We start from the raw sequence: 24,407 nt of genomic DNA on the forward strand, positions 1-24,407 counted from the left end.
CAACGTATGTCCCACTGGGGTCAAAAATTGCTCCCAAATGACCTGAAAAGCCATCTAAGGAGTTGAGGGCATTTTCATTGTGCTTTTGCCTCCCCAAATCATTTTTAATACCAGGAGAGGCCTTTTCTGAAGCAAGGAGTGAACATGATGTCATTTCCAGTCACTTTTGCGCCTCTCTCTTTAGCCAGCTTCCTCCATTCAAGGCCTTTCATTAGCTTTGGAAAAGAAAATATAGCAAAAATACCAAAGAATGGGGAGAGATAATGATTATGGGTCTTAAAGACTGATTGTGATCAAATATCTGAAATATATTTTAAGTTATTATATATGAAAAACAATGTTTAAAATTTGAAATGTTACTTTGTGATTTAAGATGGGATCCATGGAATAGCTAACAACTATTAGTTAATGGAATACAAGATATGAAATTATGAAGAAATAGCAAGACTCTGCTGGGAAAGGAAGAACATTTATATCTCTTTATTTCTTTTTCTTTTTCCTCACCCTTTCTCTCTTTTATTCTTTCTTACTTTCTTTTTTTATATTTTTTCTTTTCTTTTCTTTTTCTCTTTCTAGGTTCCTTGTTTATTTTTTTCTACTTATTTGTATTGTTTGTAACTTTATAATTTTGCAATTTAATTGGATAATTGTATGTAAAAAAATTTTAAAAGGAAAAGAAAATATGCAGGCAACTGCTGGGCTTTTGGGTTTTTCCATCCACAGCTAAAAGCAGTTGGGAAAGTGTAATTTGGAAGGTGTGATGGTGAAACTAAAATGATACTTTTAAAAACTGTGCTATCATGGCTTATACTTAAGTTGTTATCCTCCCTCCTCGATCCTACCAAGCTATTTTTGAAGAGAACAGAGATGCATTCATACATCTCCAATACAATACTTTATTTGTGCCCATAAGTCCAAAACACACTGCAGAAATCATCCAGTTTGAGACTGCTTTAACTACTCTGGCTCAGTGCTAGGGAATTCTGCAAAATGTAGTTTTAAGACGTTCAGCCTTCTCTGTCAGAGAGCTCTGGTGCTACAATAAACTACAGTTCCCAGGATTCCCTGGCACTGAACCAGGCCAATTAAAGAAGTCTCAAACTGAATTATTTCTGCAGTGTGCTTTGGACCTAAGTCAGTTTTCTGGAGGTGAGAAGTAGATCTTGCCTTGTGTGGCAATAGGTCCCTCACATTGGCTATTTACGTCTGTGTATCCTCTCATCCTCTTTGGTGCCTCTGATCTTTGTTCCTTTTGCCATTCATACTCCACTCTTGACAGGTCTGAAGTTCTGGAAATTGTAGTCCAAAAGCAGAGCCCCCTAATCTTTGCCTTGGATGTTCCAGAAATTGAATTTTTTTTTTAATTGCTCTCCTCTTTGCTAGACACCATCAAGCCATCTGAGAGCCCCTATGCTCAGGTGCCTATCTTTCCCTTAATTCCCAACCGGGACATCATGCTGAAAGGTAGGCCAAAGAAGGATCTCCAGAAGCTGGAGGCACAACGAAGGATGGAACCCCTCGCATCCTTTGAGGACCATTTCTTCCGTAAGAAAAGGTGGCTAAAGCAGGAGGTGAGAGATGAACTTCATTTATGCTAGGTTTACACTCATTGCCATAATGTATACTTGCAATATACTGTACAATGTGTGTGTGTGTGTGTGTACACGCTTGTGTGCTAGGGTTCCCTGATGTCCTGTTTTGTATGGGACATCCCATATTTGGGGGGCTGAGAATCCCATCCTGTATTGGTCCCCAAGGGATGCCCTAAATCCTGTATTCCTTGAATTCTTGAGAGTGTGTGTCAGCCACACTCCCAGCAGACCAACGGATGAACTGCACATAGCAGTTAGGTGTTACCAAATGCCAGGGGTCCATCTGTGGGGACCATGATTGGCACTGAGCTGCTGTTTCTCCTTTCTGACTGCAGAGGATGGCTGCAAGGGCATAGACTTCTCAATTTCCTGAGGAGGGTATGAGGCTAAACATGGGCAAGGGGGCTATGCTTATTTGTTCACATTTGTGTGTATGTGTGTGTACATATTATATATGTATAAACGTGACTACAAGTCGAGAACTTATGCCCCAAAATTGACCCTAAAATCCTAGGTCAACTTGTATATGGGACAGTACACTAATACTGCTTAGAAAGGTCCTGAAACAAACGCCGCATTAATGCCCCAACTGGGGGCAGGAGTGTGTGTGTGTGCGTTTCTCTGTATGTGTCTCCAAAAGAGTTTCCCAATCGGATTTTAAAGCATTCTCTTCCCATCAAAGAAACACCCTATTTAATTCCACTTCCTTTCCTCCCCAATCCGATTTTCAAACCTCTCCTCTACACCTGGAAAGTGGTGTCAGGTGGTCAGAAAAGGTCCAGAGAAGGAGAAAGAGGACCAGAAGTGGTGTTTTGCCCTTTCCATCCTTTATTATAGCCCCCTAAATTTCATCCTCAATTTATCCATCGGTCATATCAAAATCCATGATGTTTACCCTGAAACCTTCCTTCGACTTATACATGCAGTCGACTTGTACACTAGTATATATGGTATTTTGGAAGCAGACAAAAACTTCTCTGTTCCAGCAGACCTTTGATGAATAATCTGAGCCCACATCTATGTTTTTTAGAACTTGCAAAATTGTTCTGTACTTTAGATGTTTAATGGTTTAATATTGTAATATTTTAATTTTATTTTTAAGTTTATATATACATTTTCTTTTCCTGGGTTTTAAAATGCTTATGTTTTAAATTTTGTAAGGCCAGCTTGAAGCCCAGTATTGGCCAAAAGGTGGGATACAAATAAATTCGGAATGAATGAATACATAAATATTCCACACACACATACCTCCCACATGGCCAAATATTAAATGGAGATGGCATAGAAATGTTTTGGGGTTGAGATCTATGGGTTTGGGGTCCAAATTTCAAATTTTGCAAGAGCCATGATATCTTGTGAGAGGTCCTCCTCTCACAAAATTTGAGAGGGCCTCAGGTAGGCCTGCCTCTTATGTCTCAACCAGTCTTAACCTGGCCTGGCAAGCAGGAGCCTGTCCCGTATTGCTCTGCAGAAAATCTTTGAACCTGCATGTGCAGGTACAACACACACACACACACACATACACACAACCAGACTCAATTACTAAGCTTCTGTTTTCTGTCTCTGCTGATTTTTTTTCCAGCCCAAACCCTCCAAACCTCAGAAGCCCTTACTTACTCTCGCACCAGCCCTGACACACAGGCGTTTAACATTGGACAACTTAGATGATATCCGAAAAGAAGTAAGTAGCTAGGAACTGGTATCATTCATTTTGCTAGATTTAGTTGTGTTGCACTTCAGTGAACTGTAATGTGCCTTAGGTTAAAAACATGGGTAACTTGTTTCCTTCTTTAGAATGGAACCCAAGAAATCCTTAACAAACCTTTATAAACCACCTGGTGCTATTCTGTTCTCCCTTTCTTGGAGACAGCTTTGCATTTCAGTCATTCACCAGGATTATAGTTAAATGAGCTCAAGCAAATCATTATTTCTAAGCCAGTTTCAAACCCATCCTGGTTTGCATACACATTGTATAAACAGTTGTGGTCTTCTGCCTTATTTAACTGCTGATGTAAAGAGATAAACAAATCTTGTTCATAGAATCATAGAGTTGGAAGAGACCACAAGGGACATCCAGTCCAACCCCTGCCATGCAAGAACTCTCGATCAAATCATACCCTACAGGTGGCCATCCAGCCTCTGTTTAAAGATCTCCAAGGAGGGAGACTCCACTACACTCTGACAGTTCCACGGTCGAACAGCCCTTACTGTCAGGAAGTTCCTCCTAATTTTGAAGTGGAATCTCTTTTCCTGCAGTTTGCATCCATTAGTCCAGGTCCTGTTCTCTGGAGCAGCAGAAAACAAGCTTGCTCCATCCTCAGTATGACATCCCTTCGAGTATTTAAACAGGGCTATCACATCACCTCTTAACCTTCTCTTCTCCAGACTAAACATCCCCAGCTCCCTACGGTGTTCCTCATAGGGCATGATTTCAAGACCCTTCACCATTTTAGTCACCCTCCTTTGGACACGCTCCAGTTTCTCAATATCCTTTTTTAATTATGGTGCCCAGAACTGGACACAGTAGTCCAGGTGGGGCCTGACCAGAGCAGAATAGAGTGGCACTGTTACTATTACAGGGGCCTGACTCATGTTCAATTTGTGGTCTACTTGGACTCCCAGATCACTTTCACACATAGTCTCATTCAGCCAGGTGTCCCCCATCCTATATCTATGCATTGTTGTTGTTGTTGTTGTTGTTGTTGTTGTTATTTCAAAGATTTATATCCTACCTTTCTCCCACAATGGAATTCAAGGCAGGTTACAATAATTTAAAAAACAGAAGGACAAAAGTTAAAAAATGATTAAACATTATTTATATTAAAATATAAGTTAAAAATACGGAACTATGAGAGATGGGGTTGGGTGTCATCCACATATTGGTGACACCACATCCCAAACTCCAAATCATCTCTTCCAGTGTTTCATGTACAGTATCTGTTAAATAACATGGGGGACAGAACAGAACCCTGAGGGACCCCACATGGCCAGGGGGTTGAACAGGAGTCCCCCAACACCACCTTCTGAGTTCAGCTCTCCAAAAAGGACTGAATCCACTGTAAGATAGTGCCCCCAAGCCCTATCCCAGAGAAGTGACCCAGAAGGATACCATGGTTGATGATATCAAAAGCCACTGAGAGGTCCAGCAGAACCAAGAGGGACACACTCTCCCTGTCCAGTTCCCTGCATGGGTCATCCACCAAGATGACCAAAGCTGTCTCCGTGCCATAGCCAGGTCTGAAGCCAGACTGAAATGGATCTAAGTAATATGTTTCATTCAAGAACCGCAGGAGCTAGGAAGCCACCATGCGTTCCAACACCTTGCCCAAAAAGGAGATATTTGAGACTGGTCAATAGTTCTCCAACCTGGTGGGGTCTAGGGAAGATTTTTTCAGTAGTGGCCTCACCACAGCTTCTTTTAGAAAAGCCCGTAACCTGCCTTGCTGTAGTGAGGCATTCACTACTTCCCTTACTCAATCAGCCAGTCTCCCTCTAGCTGCTTTCAACATCCAAGATGGGCATGGATCCAGTATGCATGTGGTGGCTCTCACCTCTCCAATGATTCTGTCCACATCCTCAGTGTGCTGCGTATATACCTTCCTAATGTCCTGTTTTCTGAGGGATAGATCTGATTAATTCTCTGTTGTCCACTTTTTCAACTGCTTTTAAAGTGACCCAGTTTCTTTCTCCTCCCACTTTCCCACTTTGTTCTCACCTGCCACAAACTAAGTTCAAAGTGTAAAAGTAGTTTGCACTCGGTTAACTCAGTGAGAGAAAAAGAGAGCAGTGGAGAATCTTTGCCTTCTCATGAAACTCACCCTAAGGCCAACTGCTTGTTTTTCCTAGCTTGTGTGTTTTTCCTCATTCATAAATTTTGCCATCTCGACTACATTCTGATATTGCTTGGCCACACACATCCCACTTTTCATCTGTGCAGTGCTAGAGAGTATTGTGCACATGTGTTGATTATGTCTATCTCAGTTTATTAAGGTGTGATTCATGGTTTAACATGAGTACATTACATCCAAATGTAGCCAGTTTCCTCTACCATTTAACTTAATTTTTTTATCTATATCTACAGATTCTATGGGGTCATTCACACTTACTTTTTTGTCCCAAGGAGATCCAGATCTCTGAAGTGATGCAATACCGGATTGGTGTTCCCACTATGTTTTCCATTTCTGAATCTCTCCGTGGCATTTTGACCCTGTTGTTAGTCACACTTGACACCATTTCGGTTTAAAATGGAGGTGCCTCCATTTCCAGGAACACTGCAGCATGATCTGAATTGTTTGAACAGCTTACTCACACTACCAAAGATGCAGATTGTTGCAACTCTTTAAAAAAGTGCTTAAGGACCTGATGTTAAGTGGGTTTTTCTGTGCCCCCCTCCCAAATGGTGCCAGGTGCATTTGGGGCCAGTGGGAACATCGTGGAAATAACCCAGTTTCACACCAGGTTATTTCCATTGTGTGAATGGGGCCTATGATAATGCTGCTAATGATGATGATTTTATTTCCTTATACCCCACCTTTTTAGCAGCCCTGGGACTAAAGTGAGTTTACATAGTTAAAAGTGATCAGAAAAAAGTTCACGTCACTAAAATATACAAAAGTTAAAATACAGTATGTTCCAAGACCTACCTTGGCTAACAAAATCCATGGATGCTCACGTACCATTAAATCCAATAGTGTAGTAAACTGCGGTCCCTTATTTAAAATAGCAAAATCAAGGTTTGCTTTTTGGAATTCATATGTTCTTTGGACTATATTTCAAGTTGTGGCTAAAGAATCCATGGATATGGAGAGCCAATGATATAATTAAACTGTCAATGGCATTTAAAATAATTTAAAAGCATAAGAAACCCAAATAAAAACAATAAAGCACATTAGGAAAAGCCCTTTCATATGAGCATTCAGTTTCCAAAGTCCTCTTGAAACAAAAAAAAGTATTTTCTGTTGGAAGGACACCATGGAGGAAACCAAACTAATCTTTCTAGGAAGGGAGTTCCAGGCACTGGGAGCAGCCACCAAGGACTTCTCCTGTGTACCCACCGGATGTATTTGTACAGGTGATGGGATGGAGAGAATCCACACATTGAAGGTCTCACAACCTAGACAGGCTCATGTAAGGCAGGCAACATGATCCTTCAAATAGGCTAGATCTGAGCCACATAGAGCTTTATAGATCTTAACCAACATTTTAAATTGTACCTGGAAACAGACTTGTAGCTAGTGGTACTATTGTAACAAGGCTGTTTTATACTCCCTACAACTAATTCTATATAATGATTGTAGCTCTTTGAACCAGCTGAAATTTCCAAACCATTTTCTAAGACAGCACTGTATCAAATCCCTTACAGTAATCCAAATGAGAAGTCATGTGTCATCATGGCCAGATCCAACATCTCTAGGAACAGGCGTAGTTGACACTAGTTTAAGTATGCAAAAGCACTCTTCGGCATCACAGAACCTGACTTCCAGGTTTAAGGCTGACTCCAGAACTAAACCCAAACTGCAAACCTGCATTTTCAGGGGGAGTGTAATGTTACCCAGCACAGGCTGAATCCCTACTGATTTGCGTTTGGAGGAAGAATTTGGATCATTGCACAGGCAATAAAGAATTCTGACTTCCACAATGACCAAAAAAGTGAGTTACTGTGGCATAAGCTGAACTCACAGCATCGTAATTCACCAATAGGATTTTCACCATTGTCCACAATTCTTCAGGTGACAGGTGTTGCAGAATGGTTACATGGCAGGTCTAGCTGCATGTGGATTCTACAACAAAATATTACTCTTTTTGGTGGTGTTAGCTGCCCTCATGGCAACCCTGTGGATGAGAAATCGCTAATCCTCCCCTATGCTCCACTGCTCTGCTCAGTCCTGGATAGCCTGTGTGGCCCCTGAAGAAGCAGAAAATTGACCCCAGATCTGCTAAGTTGGCCAATTATAAATAAAGAGAACGCATGTGGGATGGTGTGGAGACACTACAAGATAAACCCTCCTTAGTCTTCATTCTCATAACACCAAAATATGTGTATATGGATTGCGTTCTGGTTTGCATAAAACTTCCTGACTGCATTCATAGCTGCTCTGACACTTTGATCTTCAAATACTGTTCTCTGGCTCTCCTCCTTCTCCTCAGGTGAAGAGAGTGACCACTGCCTACCGAATGTCCATCGCTCTCCGGGAGCGCAACAAATCACTCAAGCTCTGGCGCAGATTACGTGGTGGAGAGATCGGCTTGGAGACAGGGAACTCCACCTTCTACGAGACCTTCTCCACATATTCCTGGTCCTGGAATGTCTGCCAGGAATTGCTAACACCACGAGAACTCCAGGAGTACGATAACAAACTATATCATGGTGCCCATCGATTATCTGTTCCTGCAGAGAAACAAACCAGGGCAACTGTAAGGCAAAATGGAAGTAAGAAGTAGCTCCAGATGTTGCTGACCAGAGCACCTCCATTTGTTCTGTGGATGTTCCACAGAACAGTCTCGGGCTGGTATCCGGGTCACACTTCCTGCAATAAGAAATGCAGGATTTCACCTTTGTATGCTGGCTAATACAGTGAGAAGTTAAGATATAAGAGGCAAGTCCTCTCTCTTGTCTTTCTCTTTGGCTTTCCCCTGTTTTTTGAGTGTTATTTAACAGTGAGGCAGAGAGGAAAAGGATGGAAGGAGGAAAGAACATATTTAAGAACATGTTTAATGTTGAGACTCAAGCACGATTTTGTGAGACCACCTAACCTTGTAATCTGAATTTGAATTTCACTCTGTTCCACTTACACATGTGGGCACCTAAGAGAAATATGTCGTCCTCTAACCCATCACTCCCTCGCCCCATGTGTAAGTCTATCCAGCTCTCTCTACCTTTCAAGAGCATGGACCACATTCACAATAGACAATTTTAGTACTATTATTCCACCGCACTTGCCATGTTTCTGTCCTATGGAATCCTGGGACTGACAGTTTAAGAAGGGGCATTTAGAATTAACAGCCAGAGAGCTATAGGACCTTCTGAAACTACAAACCCCATAAAGCCATGGCAGTTAACGGGGAATAATAGTACTATAGATCTATAGTGTGAATGGGCTCCTGGCATGCCAAAAATAATGTTTTCCAGTATAGGTAAGAATTAGTGTGTTGGTAGAAATCTTAAAGTTACCTAGCCCATGCCCCTGCCAATGGAGAAAACTCTACACTACAGTATCTTTATTACATCATGGATTGTCCAGGAATACAGGAGAGATCATCCCCAGATAGTGAAAAGTGCCACCCACAGTCACACTTTTTACTGTGCAATGAAATGGGTAGTATATATCTCATTCAACCTTCTGGCAAACCTGTGAAGTGAGTTATTTATCTCTGCATCCTGCAGATGAGAAATGATGTCTTCTCCAAGAGTTGTAGTTAAGCAACATTTAGAGAGCCACAGGTCCCCTTGCTATGATTGAAGAAGCTGGAATTGTTCTCAGGCAAGATACCGAGCAAGGTGGGCAATGTGCAGCCAGTGGACTGGTCCCTAAAGCCTGTGAAACCCCAGACACCGCCCCAGCTTCCTTTTTTTCTAGGATTATTTTTGGGCATTTATCTTTCCCAAAACCCAGTCAAAATGTCTCAAACCTGCAGCAGTTTGCTCCTCCTGTGTGTGCATGTATGTGCCTTCAGGTCACTTGCTGACTTATGGCAACCCTATAAATTTCACAGGGTTTTCTTAAGCAAGGAATACTCAAAGGTAGTTTTGCCAGTTCCTTCCTCTGAAATGTAGCCTACAGCACCTGGTACTTGTTGTTGGTCTCCTGTCTGAATACTAACCAGGGCTGATCCTGCTTAGTTTCCTCGATCAGGCAGGATCTGGTGCTTTTAGGGTATTTAGCCCAACCTAACCCTTAAAAAAATGCCAAAAACACATTTAAAAAGGGGGAGGTTAACTTAAAATTAGCTAAAATGACCACAGGAAATGTCATTGCAGCACTTTCCACATACTGAAAAGTACTAGTAGGGTCTGCTGGACCGTCCAAGATGGAAAAATGACTCCCACACCCTGTGTAGATGCCCATACCTGATGTAATGCATAGGACAGGGCAACTTGGGGAAAGTATTAAGATGGCAGGTGTGAAATACAAGTCAAGAATGTTGTCCTCCAAATCCAATCAGTTCAGTTGCAGAACAGGTAGCTAGTCTATGTGCATATGCATCAAAAAGATGTACAAAAATTATTAAAAACAATTATTTAAAAAGGATGAGATAAGTTCATTCTAAAGAAAAAAGTAAAATATTTCAACATTTCATATGTTAATCAAGTTATGAAGGAAGCATTTTGTTGCCAAAACAGTAAAACAGATTTAGGTTTGATCTGGTTATGTTTCAGTTCCCATAAAACAAACAAACAAACAAAAATGTCCAAAAAGAAAGGGGAAAATCTGCCCAATACTGTACTTCAATAGCACATAACACTCTGTCAAGCATAGTGCCCACATGCCAATAGGAGTCACTGTATGGACAAAGAAACAAGAAAGTGCTATTTGATTTTGTGTTATATATGGTTATAGTGGAGCCATGGTTTGCATGGTCAAAGCACCAGGAGCTTTTAAGTTAAGAAAACATCATCTGCCACCTCCCTCAGGCTCTTGGTTTTGCTGTAACTTCACAGTAAGGAGGAGGTGATGGATTTTGCCAGCACTGTATTGCTGTGACCTATCCCTGCTGTTATGCAGTTTTTAATGGTGACTTCATCTTGAATATTCATCTTCATCTGGTAGTTCATTAATATTCTGTTGGTGACAACAAGAACCTGTCTTCTGATATGGATCAGCAGACATCTGCCTGCAATTTTGGAGTCTCCTTGGGCGTATGGTAGCAGGAGCCATTATGAGGAGCATTTGCACTAAAATTTTCTACCACACCACTGATTTGGCATCCACAGAAAGCAAAAGATGGATGGCATTCGGTGCCATCTCAAAAATACCTTCCTGAGCATATGAGGGGGCCTGGTGATGCAGTGGTTAAATGCTGGTATTGCAGCTGCTCACAGCCACAAGGTTGTGAGTTCAATCCCAGGCAGGGCTCCAGGGTCCACTCAGCCTTGCACTCTTCTGTAAGTTGATAAAATGGGTACCCAGCTTGTGGGGGCAATTAACTTACACATTGTAAACCACTTAGGGAGTGCTTAAGTGCACTGATAAGTGGTACAGAAATGTACTTGCTATTGCTGTATGTACTGAAAAAAGTTTTACAAAAAAAAAAAAAAAAGGGGGGGGGGGAAACACACAAAAAAAGGAAAATAAAAATGTGGTAGTGGCTGGTTTTTGTAAGGATTGCAATAGCCAATACAGAACGAGTTCCAGAAGCCAGGCTCCAATCTGGGGGAAAGCTGAGAGTCAAATGGGGCTGCTGCTTCAAATAACAGTCCTGAAGGCTCAAGCTTGAACCTGACACAGTTTCTGCCTGAATCCACCTGGACCAAATTGAGATGGCCGAAATAGTCATTTATATAGGGTGAAGCTTGACTTGGGACAGTTTCTCGGGACTTTAGAGTGGATTTTTCAGGATTCCCAGAAACAATAGTATTCCCAGCTGGTTGATGGTTTTAACTTCACAGTTACAAAAGCAATATTTTTGGTTGAGATTGACGTACTGCTAAGGCTGACAGATTTCTTTCTCTTTGACCTTTAAGAGGAAATGAACATGGCAGCAGGTTGGGAAGAAGCAATGCTCAGTCACATCCATTAAGTTACATGTGTCCTTTCCACATGCCCTCAGGTCTTATGTCACACCTCATGAGAAGTCCATTTAAAGATCATCATGGCCTTTCCAGAATCATACTGTCAGCTCTATATGTAACTACTATTATAACAAAAGGTGTGTTAGGTGATACAGCTCTTTCTTCACTTTTTCAAGGTGCAAAACACACTGCAGAAATAATCCAGTTTGAGACTGTTTTAACTGCCCTGGCTCAGTGCTAAGGAATCCTGGGAACTGTAGAATTCAGAGATATAGCCATGTTAGTCTGTAGAATCAGTACAGAGAGATTTTGTAGCACCTTTGAGATGAACTGAAAGGAAGAAATTGGCAGCATGAGCTTTCCTAGACTTCAGTCTACTTCCTCGGGTGCATTTTCTTTCTTTCAGTTAGTCTCAAAGGTGTTACAAGATCTCTCTATGTACACTGTAGTTTATTGTGGCACCAGAATGCTCTGACAGAGAAGGCTAAATGCCTCATGAGACTACAATTCCCAGAATGCCCTAGCATTGAGCCAGGGCAGTTAAAGCTCTCTCAAACTGCATTATCAATTGGGGAATATTTTATTTTAGCATGATTCCAGGAAGAAGAAAAAAGTGGCAAAATGTTTTGTTTTGCAGTGGAAACCGGAAACGCTCACCATGGGCCACTCTACATTTCGAACTCTATGGTTGGAGGACTATCCCCGGGTGGTTTTCCTTCTGGTCGGTACTTTAAAGGAACGCTCCGGGCCATTCAGCGTGGCTTCTCGCGCATGCGCCTTGGGTACCTTTTCCCCTGTTAAGACTCAACACAGCTCAGAAGCCTCACAGAAGGCGAGCTGGAAGGAGCTTACAGTAATGTGTTTCTCTCTTAGGCGCGCTTTGTTTTAGTCTCCTTCTTTTATTATGGAGGCCCCCGGCGACGACAGGAAAAGGAAGCCGTTTGGGAACCGTTTCCTCACTGATCCGACTCGCCTTTTCCAGCACAATGCTTGGTAAGGAACTAGGGCTGCATCCACACTAGAGAAATAACCCGGTTTGGTACCGCATTAACTTGTTGCTGGCTCTGGGCCCCACAACAAACTCCAACTCCCAGAATTCCATAGCAAAGAGCCAGACAAAGAGTTAAAACGGTTCCAAACCGGGTTATTTCTGCAGTGTGTTTTGGACCTGACTGTACACTGCATCCACACTGGAGGAATAATCCAGTTTGACGCCGCTTTAACTGCCATGGTTCCACTCTGGTGCCATACCAAACTACAGTTCCCAGAATCCCCTAGCAGGGAGCCATGGCAGTTAAAGCGGTCTCAACCCGGATCATTTCTGCGGTGCGGACGTAGCCTTGTTGGTCATCATTCTTTCTTCACCCTTCCGCTGTGCAAGAGCCCTCGGTCCAAAATACGCCGCAGAAATAATCTCGTTTGAGACCGCTTTAACAGCCCTTGCTCAACACTAGGGAATTTTGGGATCTGTAGTGTTCGTGGGACAGTTTCTATCCACATTTGTGCTTCTGGCTTTTGTGGATTTGATTGTTCACATATTTGATTAATATGTTCTCTCTTGGAATATCTAGGTCAGTGGTCCCCAAACTGTGCCCTTTAAGGGATTTTGGACTTCATTTCCCAGAATCCCAGACTATTGGCCAACATGGCTGAGGCTTCTGGGAGCTGAAGTCCAAAATCTCTTAAAGAGCACAGTTTGGGGACCACTGATCTAGGTTCTCCAGTGTGACTCTATGGTCAGTATCTGCCAAAATGATCCTCTGCTGGAGGACCTAGAGATTACTAGAGGGAAACACTTATCTAGATCCTCCAATGCAAATCTCTGATCAATTTCTGGCAGATGTTGACCATAGACTTACACTGGAGGACCTAGAGAGGTTTTCTCTCAGGTTAAAAAAATGTGGGTTCTTTTTAATTGGTGGTTTTCCCACGTTTTCGGAGGTCCTGCACCTCTAACCCCAGTGAATGTGGATGGCCCACTGTATATATAAGTCCAGCCTGCCTGCTGCTGCTGTTGTGTACAAGGCCAGATCTGAACCGTTGTATTTTAGTACTTAAGGTTAAATGTGCTGACTTGGTCCCTTTTCTTTCTCCAGGGATAACGTGGAATGGTCTGAAGAGCAGGAAGCTGCTGCCCGAGCAAAAGTCCAAGAAAACAGCATCCAGTTTGTACCACAAGATCAGCAAGGTAGTCCTGGGTGCTTAAAAGAGAATCCTAGACCCATGTCTTCTGTAGGTGGCAACTCTAGCAGATGCTTTTTTGTTTTAGTCCACAGAAGCTTAATGATGTTTAATCTGCAATGAAATAAATGGTACAAATACATGTTTAGTCTTCCCCTAGATTGGGATGAGAATCATGTGGCCTTCTAAATATTAGACTGCAGCTGCCAACACGTCCATGCAGCATAGCCAGTAGGGAGGAATCCTGGGGTTGAAACACTCAGGAAAGCATGCAGTGATCCTCATGCATGACAGACCTCACCAGAATGCTATTTAAGATTGCTTGAAAGCTAGCAGCAGGAGTTTCAGTGGATATTTGTATGAGTGATTTGACTTTCCTGAGTTGTCTTTGCCTCCTCTTTGCCTTTTTGATGCTGGCAGTAAGCTTCCAATAGCTGTAGTAAATTGGGCTTGACCTAATATCCAGATGTTAGCTAAGCATTTTTATAGACTCATCTGTGTTTTATAGATCTTTGTGTGAGAGGGAAGGCGGCTGAGCTGTGATGTTTGTTCTTATTCATACATAAGTTGCAGGGAATTTGAGCTCCACGCTGAAAGGCTAAATAGCTAAGGGGAGCAGAATTGTCCATGAGATCTGTTTCCCAAACCTCTTTCCCCACCCACACCCCAACTGTCATAGCTCAAATAAACCAAGCTAAGAAAAGAGTGCCTGGAGGGCTGGACTGCAGGAAGGTCTGAAGTTCAGTTCCCCTGTCATAGATACCTCACAGAATCACACTCACAGCCTACTTTGTACTTTGTAATATGAATTAATCCATGGAAATGGTTGGCAACAGGATTGTCCAGTTGAATTCAGTGGAAACCTGTGAGAGGAGATGAAAGGTTTGGAAAGTAACATAAATCAGATGATGAAGAAATTTACTTCAAGCTGTTGAAAATATTGACATTGGGAAATAATGGTTTCCAGATGTTTTAAAGACTGACAGAGCACTGCTTTGAAATCTGGACAAGAAGCAATGAGTTTAATAACAAAACAGGTGTAAGTCAAACTTTGAAATATATTTTAATGGGAACAATTCTACAGCAAATGAGGATCTATAAGATTTCCTGTGCCTCATTTCTTGTGCCTTTGTGAATGTGTGTCAGGGTTCTATGGGATTTCCTACCCATTAGTGAGTTTCAGAGATTTTCCACATATTTATATTGGTCCAGATGTACGTCTGACATCAGCCTCCATCTCTTCTGTACTGCAACTCCTAGCAGTACCAGCCAGCATAAGCAGTGGTCATTGATCGTGGGAGTTGTAGTCCAAAACATCTGGAGATTGCCAGGTTGGGGAAGATTATATTAGATGCAACATGCCCTTAGCTTGCATTTTGTCTTTCTCTTTGCAGATGCTTATGAGGTAAATGCCAACAAGCATTGGAATGACTTCTACAAAACTCATGAAAATGGGTTTTTCAAGGACAGACACTGGCTGTTCACAGAATTTCCTGAACTGTTGCCAAACTTGTGTGACAATGAGGATGGCGCATGTGTCACCAAAGATGCTGTGAGAAATGTCAGAATCTCAGACCTTGGAAGCAGCAGTGTCCATGGACTTGATTCAGTAACGAATGATACCTTGAAGCGTCTAACTTCTGAGCCAGACAGTAGTGACATGATCCATGCAGAGGTGGTCCCAGGATCAAAGACATTAGAGGAACAAAAACTAAGAGAAGGTGACTTCCCAGGGTCATCTGCAACTTATCGAATACTAGAGGTAACAGTCCAATAAATCAGAACCTAAGATTCATCTGGCTGGGTGATACCTGTGGCCCTACTCAGTTTAGCATCCTCTTTGGCAAGATACAGTCAGGGAGACTTGCAGGCAGAGTGTGATAGTGATGTTTTACACTGTGTTGTTAATTTCTGCTTTGTAATTATTAGGAATAAGCCAGCTGTGTACATAGAGATTGTATTTCTATTATTTTTAATAGCTTGTAGCAGCCAATAGACCTATTGACTATAAAGCGTCTTTGAAGCCATGGGTTACTAACCATGGGCTTCATCATTATAGCAATAGCAAGTACATTTCTATACCGCTTATCAGTGCACTTAAGCACTTCCAAAGCAGTTTACAAAGTGTACGCTAATTGCCCCCAACAAAATGGGTACTCATTTTAGTGTCCTCATAAGGATGCAAGCCTGAGTCGAGCTTGAGCCCTTTTGCTGATATTGAACTCGCAACCTTACAGTTTGTGAGTGAGTGGCTGCAGTACAGGCATTTAACCACTGTGCCACCAGGGCTCTATTATTACCCATCATGTCAAGAATTACCACTGATAAGCATTCAGTCATTGTTCATTTCAATTTTGCTGGATTACCGAGAATGCTATAGTTTGAAAGTCAGCATTTCAACATGAGCAGAGTAAATTTATAAGGATCAGAAACTGTCTGGGCCAGATCTGGTGCCAGCAGGATACTGTCTGACATGCCCCTCAAGTCTAGAAGTGTGTGGAAGGAGCAGTGAATGGTTATGAGTTTTCTTGGCCATCTCTGTGACGGTGATACCACACCCTGTCCTGCTTCACTATCCTTGCTTAAGGACACTCCTTTGTTGCCAAAGGGGACAACACATTTAGTCTTGGCAACAGAAGTGTAAGCAGGGTTGAGAATTTTGTGTCCCTGCAGATGTTGCTGGATTGCATCTCCCAGAAGTTGTAGGCAGCATAGCTAGCAATGTGGAATGCTGGCACTTGAAGTCCAACATCTGGAGGGCCATACCATTCCCTCCCCTGGTGTAAGGAAAGAGGCTGTTTACTTTGTGTTTGGACATCCTAGAAAGCATGTGTAATAGAAATTATTTTCATAATGATAGCCATGTTAATTAAAATCAACAAAAAATCAGGTAGCATTTTTATTATCATAGCTTAAAAATTCTTTACCTATTTGTTTTCTTGGCAGGTGGGATGTGGTGCTGGAAACACAGTCTTCCCCATCCTCCAAACTAACAAGTAAGAAAAACTGCCAAGTACATTTTAAACCTAAACTTAAAATAATTTGGGTATTTTTTCGTATTACAGAAGAGTCATACATATCTCCACTTAGAAGTAAATATCTCCAGTTCAGTTTACTGGGACTCAGAGGCAGAGGGCTACAGCCTTTGTATTTAGAAAAATACTGGTGTCTTACTTGCAAGTGGGAGACCCTGGACTGACTGTATCTGTGTATTTCCACCATCCAAAACCAGCCAGGTTCTCCCTACCTTTGATATACAGTGCACCTGCGTGACACGCAGGCTCCCCTTACACAGCTTTCAGCTTATGCTGAAAGCCGTGCAACAGAAATAACACTGGCATGTGCAGCATGCAACATACACAAGTCCCATTATTTTAAATGGGGCTTGAGCATACACGCTATTTGCCTAACGCGGGGGGGGGGGGGGGGGCCAGAACGGATCCCCTGCTAAAGGCAAGCGGGCACTGTATAAAGGCTTTTAGACACAGGGAGGTCACTGAGATGTCCAGTTCTGTGACCTTTATTATACAGTGCACCCTTCTTTTACGCGGGGGATCCGTTCCGGACACCCCCACACACACACGTAAAAGAAATAACACGTATGCTCAAGCCCCATTACAAGTAATGGGGCTTGTGCTTGGATTGGCGCACGCTCCAATGTTTCTTCCAGCACACAGTGCCACTTCTTCCAGCACTGCTTTCAGCATATGCTGAAAGCAGCATATAATGCGCCTGCGTATGACGCAGATGCACTTTACTGGGTGCATTTTTAAAAGTTTGAATTCAGTTTTCATTTTTAAATAAATACCTTTATTGATTGATAGAACAGGGTTTCCTTAAGTTTCTACTTAATCCCATGTAAAAAGTATAAATTAAGCTTACCAAAATGGATTGAACTACCATTTCCAGAATTCCTTGGTCATGTTGGCCGGGAGAATTACTGTCCAAGACATCCAAGGCACCAGGTTGGAAAGGCTGAGTTATACCTAGAGACGGCATCTTCCCCAATATTCCTCCCACCAGCTTTCTCCTTGGAGTTCATATTTGGCTTCCTTGTTCCCCATGTATTTTATCTTTGCCAAAAATCCTTGACATCAGTATACATAAGGTATCTCTCTTTTGCTTTTAATCATTGGATTTGATCCTAGCTATGTTCCATTTCTGCTTAGACAGACTCTCCTGCTGTACCCCAGCATTTTGAAATTGTAGTTTATTCTTTTTTGTTTTACTTCTAAAGTGAAAGAATGATAGTGTTTACCTGTGCCTGCTTTTCAGTTGTTGCCTCAGTTTTCATATGCCTTTCTTGCTGGTTTCACCTTTGGCAACTCTGCTGTAATCATTCATAATTCTAAAAATGATGGAATGTCTCCTCTGGTTCATTTCAGTGATCCAGGCTTGTTTGTGTATTGCTGTGATTTCTCCACTACAGCAGTGGATCTTGTCAAGGTAAAAAAAACCACACAATTGAGAAGGCAGACAAACTTCCTGACTAGAAGATGAGAAATACGTACCACCATGTTTTTCAAAGTATGCAGCACCTGTTATTATTGTCATGTAATGCAGTTCTGTGGCTAATGTCAGGGGACCACAGCCTTGTACTAACAGCCTATCCCAACTATAAGAAAAATGGAAGGAAATATTGGTTTAGAATGGATTGGCTGATAGGCCCCATGAAGCCACCATTACTTTGCTTGGGGGCTATGTTTTGAGGAGCCTGCAAGATTTGAGTGCCAGACAAAGTAGCTCTGTCTATCAGTTGTTCTGTGTCTGCCCACTGTTGGCTCTTGCCTTCAAGTGACTTTTTCAGTGGATCAGTGTCCTTCAGAAACAAGGTTTAACACCCGTTTCAGAATTACTCTTTCATTTTCATAGGATCTCTTTCCATTTGGGATCTGTGCAATTTCTGCATGTGGATTTTGTAATTTGTGAAATATCTTTTATTTTACAATACAAAATTCCTGGCCTCCTGGTATAGAAATCTTGGGTCATTGTGGTGCAGTGAATTGAAAGTATAATTTTGGATATGGTTGAGACTGGGGCAAGCTCCTATTTCTTGGCTCAATCTATTCTGCAGGGTTGTGGTGAAATCAGTGCTGTACTATAACAACAATAATTGTGTGAACATGCAGGCCCATCCAGAATATGATACTTCTCGTTGTTTTGCCTTTGTTCACGACCTGTGCAAGAGTGAGATGTCCTTTCCAATGCCAGAGGAAAGTCTTGATGTGGTGGTTCTCATTTTTGTCCTTTCATCAATTCTTCCAAAAAAGTATGTAACTAAATTGTATTTAGAGAATGCAGATAGGATTTGAGGGGTGGGGGTAGGCTGTATCAAAATAGTACAGTATTGTATTTTTTGTAACAAGCAGGAAGCTGCAGCAGATCAACTGCATTTGTGTATACAAGGCAAGGGTTAACTACCTTGAAAGTGGGCAGTAGAAACAGTTGGGGGCTCAAACTGTTCCCATGCCTTCAGCTGGTTATGCTGAGCTGATAGGTGACCAGCATACATCAATGGCTGCTAAGCCACTGTTTGATCAGTGTGCTTTTGTTTTTCCCAGAATGCAGTGCATAATCAACAGACTTAGCCAGCTTCTGAAACCTGGGGGAATGATTTTGTTACGTGATTATGGCCGTTACGATCTTGCTCAACTCCGCTTTAAGAAAGGTATGACAAAAGGTGGGGAGGCGTTCAAGTTGTTTCCGACATGGCAACCCTAAGGTGAAGCTATCATGGGGTTTTCATGGCAAGATTTGATCGGGGGGGGGGGGTGTCTTCCTTTGCAATTGAGAGAGTGCAAATATAGATCAGTGGCATCACCTTTTGTGGGACAAGGGGATGGCAGCAATTGGTGGCAGCTGAGCTGTAGTCAAAATTCTCATTTTTCTCTTTCAGGTCAATGTCTGGCTGATAACTTCTACGTGAGAGGAGATGGCACCCGAGTCTATTTTTTCACACAAGGTAACCAAATTGCAACTCCAGCTATGGAGCCTTGGGATTCAGTTGCCAACTTGAGGCCACTATCTTCTTTTTTTATTCTGTTTATTCTATTTTTTTTAAAAAGTTTTCATTGGTTTTATTGTTATTTCTTGCACATTGTGCATTGTTTTACTTCGTAAATTATTTTACATGTTACAGTTCTGAGAATGAAGGAATAAATAAAATTATTCTTTATTCCTCAGATGAATTGGAATTGCTGTTCTCTACTGCTGGCTTGGAGAAAGTTCAAAACATGGTGGACCGACGTCTTCAGGTGAACAGAGGAAAACAAGTCACAATGTACAGGGTGTGGATCCAGTGCAAATATCGCAAGCTTCCCAGGCAAAGGAAAGATGGGGAGTTGGTGGAAGAAAGAACTCCCTTCCAACACTGTAGCTGAATATGTTAGAGTCCTCCCTGTGGGGAAACTGCCCCATGATGTAAGGAAAATTATCACCAACTTGGTCAAGCTGTAGAGCTCCACTGTGCTTTACTGACACTGGTCTCAGCATATCTGGAGAGAGAGAATTTTAAGATTGTGGGCTGGGATGGGTAGAGAATGCTCATTATGTATAATGAACTCAGTGTTGCGGGCTTGTATGTGCCCATACTACTTCTTCCTCCTGGCCAAATATTTTTTTAAAAAATTATACTTTAAAACTGATTATAGTTCTGCATTTTGACTGACATTATAGTTAGTTTAAACTATGGTTAGTGTAAACCACTAAGATTAAACCATGGTTTATCATCCTGACTTGACTGTTGCCTTCCTACATTTGGGTATAATGGGGACTAGCGCTACCTGAAAAGAGCAGAACAGATGCTACTGCTTGCCAGGAGAAGAGATGACTTAGATTTATTCAGGCCTGTCATTTGTTACTAGACATTGCAGGCCTACTCTTGTCTAGCTGTACCTCTTGAGATCATTAAGAGGAGCTATGCTGGTTCACACCAAATCCTAGTTAGTCTTGCACTCTTTTCCTACAACTGTAACAACCTATGCTTCTAGAAAGCCCACATACAGGACACGAGGCAATAGTGCTCTTCTGGTCATGTTAGCTGACAGCTAGGAGTCTGAGATGTACTGCCTCCATTCATGGACATAATTTATACCAATTATGACTAAAAGCCATTATCCTTCAAGAATGTCTTATCTCTACTTCAGTAGCTATAAGTTGTTATCTTAGAATAGCACGTGCCACAATTTGCCTGTGTGTTGTGAAGAAGCATTCTTATTTTTCTTGAATCTTCTGCCATTCAACTTCACATGATGACCCAAGTTCTAGTATTATGTGACAGAGGGAGAAATGACTCCTATGTGCTTTCTTATCAGTCATAATTTTCCCTTCTGCTTCACTATGTAAGAGATGTAGACAAGAGATGGGGTAGCTATTTGGCACTATTAACTTCTATTTATAGCACTGCATGGAACTCTTTCATTAGTTAAGGGCTGGAACAGACCACATAAAAAGCTGGCTTCCAGCTGACTTGGAAGCATGGCATACAGATGACACACACCCCCAAGACACCCAGAGGCCAGCTTCAAGCTGCCAGGCTGCCTGGACATGGGCCGCTTAAGGGTGCTCCGGCATCGCGGCATTTATATGCCGCATGCCGCTGGAGCACCTTAAAACCGGTTTCTGGCTGCAGTGGAGAGAAAAAGCCGGCTTTTTGCCAGCACAAAAAGGAGCGGCTCTTTGCCGCTTCCAATTGTTCTAACAGGAGTAGGCACATTAATGCACATGAAGGTTGACTTACCAAATTCCTATTGATTCAGAGGTTCTGCTCTAGGTGGAACTAATTTAGGATTTAGCAATGTGTATCCTTGGATGCACAGAATGAGAACTGCACAAACATCTGCTTACACAGTAATGATATAAAAGGATTGACACAATCATCTACAATTTGGATGATGCTCAAAAGTTCTTTACGAAGTTTAAACTCATAAGTTTCAGAACAGTATATTTTCCAAATACAGTCAGTTAGTATGCTTTACTAATTAGAAAATAATTTCAAAATGAGAAACCTGATTTAATTCAGTTTGCTCTGTTCAAATGGATTATAGCTGTTCTCCACTGACTTAGCTATTGCTACATATATTTTTTTTTAAAAAATGATCTTGCTGACCATACCAGCAGCAATAGAGGTTCAGAGTTCAGTAGGGAATAACCCTTCATTGAATGCAAGTGCTGGAGTATCACAGAGAGTTCTGCATCCTGATCCAGTGCAAGGTAATTTGAAAATAAGTGCTGTTGATTTTAATGGGACTTAATCCTGGGAAAGTGTTATATGATTATAATCCTCTATGGGAATAAATTCCATTGAACTCAGTGGGACTTTGAGTATTCATGCATAAGAGAGGAGTATATGTTACTACTTCTGGATGCCAGTAAGAGGCAAGAATATCTGTACTTCAGAGGGAAAAGGCAGTAAAAAGAATGCAGTATTTGAACGGCTTATAGGTCTGCTGTGCTTACGAAGGGTGTCCATATTGGAAATGCCTCCACTGCTATTAAGATAAGCATTTAGCAGAACCAGATATTACCATGAAGAAGCACCCTGTAGTACATGCTTGGCTAGTTACTATAGAGTTACTGCAGAAAGTCACAAACATGAAGGCATGTTTCTTTAATTTTTCTCCATGGTTATGGACAAATCCTGCTGAGCAGTAGAGAAAGCCTGCATGTGGTCCAGCTGACCCTGTTTCTGGATGGTTACAAGTGTGGATTGAAAGGTGGTAACAGCATCTTGGCATAAATGCTGAAAACTATTATTTTCTGTCCAGTATGTCTCTAGTATGCTGAGGAGAGGCTGTGAGAACTAGAAACCTGGAGGTAAATGAAGGGCAGATCTAATCCTGCTTCAGTATCTCTGGCCCAACTTCCCCCTTCAAGGCCAGAAGTTCAACAACAGCAATATCCCCTGCCAGAGGGCTTCTTTCTGATCTCCCTACCCCCCCCCCAGCACTTTCTTGTCTTTATGTTGCCAATGGCAGCACCTGCCTCTTGTCAACTACAGTAACTCACTAGCACCAATCTCCAGACCTCTATCCTGTTCTTGAAGACCAGTTTTCTGCATGAATACAATATGGTACACAGAATAGCCACTTGAACAGTGGGGGACCTGTATCTAAGTAGTATGTCACAGGAAACAAATTACTAAGACATGAGACAAGAAGTGGGAAATCGCACTTGGGAGAGAACCTCTTTGGAGAAGATCAGCACCTGCACCGTGGACAGCTCCTTGATGCCCTGTTCAAGAGTGGCAGCCTCACTGGCCCACCTGCCCACCACCCCCTACCTTACCAGTTTCAACTTCAAAGCAGCCAGTAAGCTGCAAAACCTTTGCTCACGACTGAGGTAAGTGAGACTCGGCCTTCCAGTCAGCATGAGAAGGGTCTCAGCTGACATGCAGCCAAGGTTCTTCCATTCTATGAAACGTGTATACTAGTTGTAATGAAATGGCAGATTTTTTTTTTTTAAATTGTGGTCAGCAAATTCTTTGTCTTTCATTTTGTTGCAGAGAACTGCTCTGCTTCACTACCTTGTGAAGAGTGTCACACGTGAGCTCCAGTGGACTCTTCATTGTGTACAGTTCTAGCAGATGGTGGGAGGAGTGAATACACATGAGGTTGAGAAGGCAAATGGTTGTTGGTCTCCCAGTGCCTAGAAGTAGTGCTCATCACATGGAGTCTAATACTTCACCCTTTATTGCTTGGGCAGGCCCTTTTTCAAATCAAAGCCTTATCCATATAGCCTCAAAACACATTTCAAGGCACACATTCCTCTATACATATAATCTCAGTATTTCAGGTAGCCATCAGCTAGCCTCAGTGATGTTGGCAGCTGTCTTGGTTCTTGCATTACCTATTTCTCTGCTGCACCCACATCCCATGGGTGAAAAGAAAATTATTCTTAATCTTTACCACAGAATCATAAAGGAAGATCTTTGGTCACTGGTTCACCTCCCAAATTCTTTATTCCCCATACTGTAGGACAGGTTGGCCACTCTTTCAAGAGTGTATGGCTCCTGTTTGAAGCCCTTAAAAGGATTGGGGGGGATGTAGCTTGAATGGGAAGTGTTGGCCCCCAACACAGTATTTGTAAGAAAATTGGGAGCATTTGCTGGCCCAACCTGCCATCACTCATCTCTCCCAAAAAAGGCACAGTCCAAAATAAACCGAGGCTATCCAAGGATGTTGACAAGCTGAAGTGTGTCCAGAGGGGGGTCGACCAAAATAGTGAAAGTTTGGAAGCCATACCCAATGAGGAGCAAGTGGCTTAGGGAGCTGGAAATGTTTAGCCTGATGAAAAGAAGGTTAAGAGGGGACATGATAGTCATGTTTAAAAATATGAATGGGTGTCATATTGAAGAGGCTTGTTTTTCACGGCTTCAGAGACTAGGACAAGGAGCAATGGGTTCCAACTACAGGAAAAGCGATTCCCCCTAAATCTCAAGAGGAACTTTGTGATGATCAGAGCTGTTCAACAGTGGGATATGCTGCCTCGGAGTGTGGTGGAGTCTCCTCCTTTGGAGGTTTTCAGTCAGGCTAAATGACCATCTGTTGAGAGCACTTTGATTAGTATTCCTTCATGGCATGGATTGGACTTGATGGTCCCTGTGGTCCCCCGATTCTAGGATTCTGAGTCAGCCAGATGTGCTTGCAAGCTCTTTCAACAGTTTTTGACCTTCCTGCACCAGCCCCTGCTAGACAAGCCCCTCCTCTAACATTACACAAAGGAAAAAATAAAATGCACAGAATAGTGTACAATACAGACTTGAAGTATAAACTCTCACTTGTGCTAGAGGTCTATATCATAGGCCACCTGAAACCCTGACGGAAGAGAAGTGGCATGAGCATCTCTGGACTGCAAATCTGTGATTATGTGGCTGTGGAATTCCTGAGTTGCATTAGTCACAGCTA

At 42.2% G+C, this 24,407-nt stretch overlaps 2 protein-coding genes across 3 annotated transcripts in view; both read left to right on the forward strand.

Annotated features, from left to right (window-relative positions):
• LOC121935143 (EF-hand calcium-binding domain-containing protein 13-like) overlaps positions 1 to 8,089 on the forward strand; it is a 50,370-nt gene extending 42,281 nt beyond the window's left edge. For both annotated transcript variants that reach the window (XM_042476308.1, XM_042476309.1), the window contains 3 exons: positions 1,384 to 1,571; positions 3,175 to 3,273; positions 7,740 to 8,089. In XM_042476308.1, coding sequence (XP_042332242.1) covers positions 1,384 to 1,571; positions 3,175 to 3,273; positions 7,740 to 8,033 — 581 coding nt within the window. In that variant the 3' untranslated portion in view covers positions 8,034 to 8,089. The remainder of the gene's footprint in view (positions 1 to 1,383; positions 1,572 to 3,174; positions 3,274 to 7,739) is intronic.
• A 4,021-nt stretch (positions 8,090 to 12,110) lies between these two features.
• Positions 12,111 to 20,618, forward strand: LOC121935372 (tRNA N(3)-methylcytidine methyltransferase METTL2-like). Its single transcript, XM_042476812.1, has 9 exons — positions 12,111 to 12,315; positions 13,419 to 13,510; positions 14,898 to 15,265; positions 16,450 to 16,499; positions 17,889 to 17,949; positions 18,633 to 18,772; positions 19,065 to 19,171; positions 19,400 to 19,465; positions 19,687 to 20,618. The coding sequence occupies exons 1-9, from the start codon at positions 12,227 to 12,229 to the stop codon at positions 19,881 to 19,883; spliced, it is 1,170 nt and encodes a 389-aa protein (XP_042332746.1). The 5' UTR covers positions 12,111 to 12,226; the 3' UTR covers positions 19,884 to 20,618.
• The last annotated feature ends 3,789 nt before the right edge of the window (positions 20,619 to 24,407 follow it).

This window comes from Sceloporus undulatus, chromosome 6, assembly GCF_019175285.1.
Source record: "Sceloporus undulatus isolate JIND9_A2432 ecotype Alabama chromosome 6, SceUnd_v1.1, whole genome shotgun sequence".
Taxonomy (NCBI): domain Eukaryota; kingdom Metazoa; phylum Chordata; class Lepidosauria; order Squamata; family Phrynosomatidae; genus Sceloporus; species Sceloporus undulatus.

Coding starts and splice junctions, on each gene's coding strand:
- LOC121935372 (XM_042476812.1), top strand. CDS start 12,227: ATGGAGGCCCCCGGCGACGACAGGAAAAGGAAGCCGTTTGGGAACCGT. Junction 12,316..13,418: donor CTTTTCCAGCACAATGCTTG/GTAAGGAACTAG, acceptor TTCTTTCTCCAG/GGATAACGTGGAATGGTCTG. Junction 13,511..14,897: donor TGTACCACAAGATCAGCAAG/GTAGTCCTGGGT, acceptor TTCTCTTTGCAG/ATGCTTATGAGGTAAATGCC.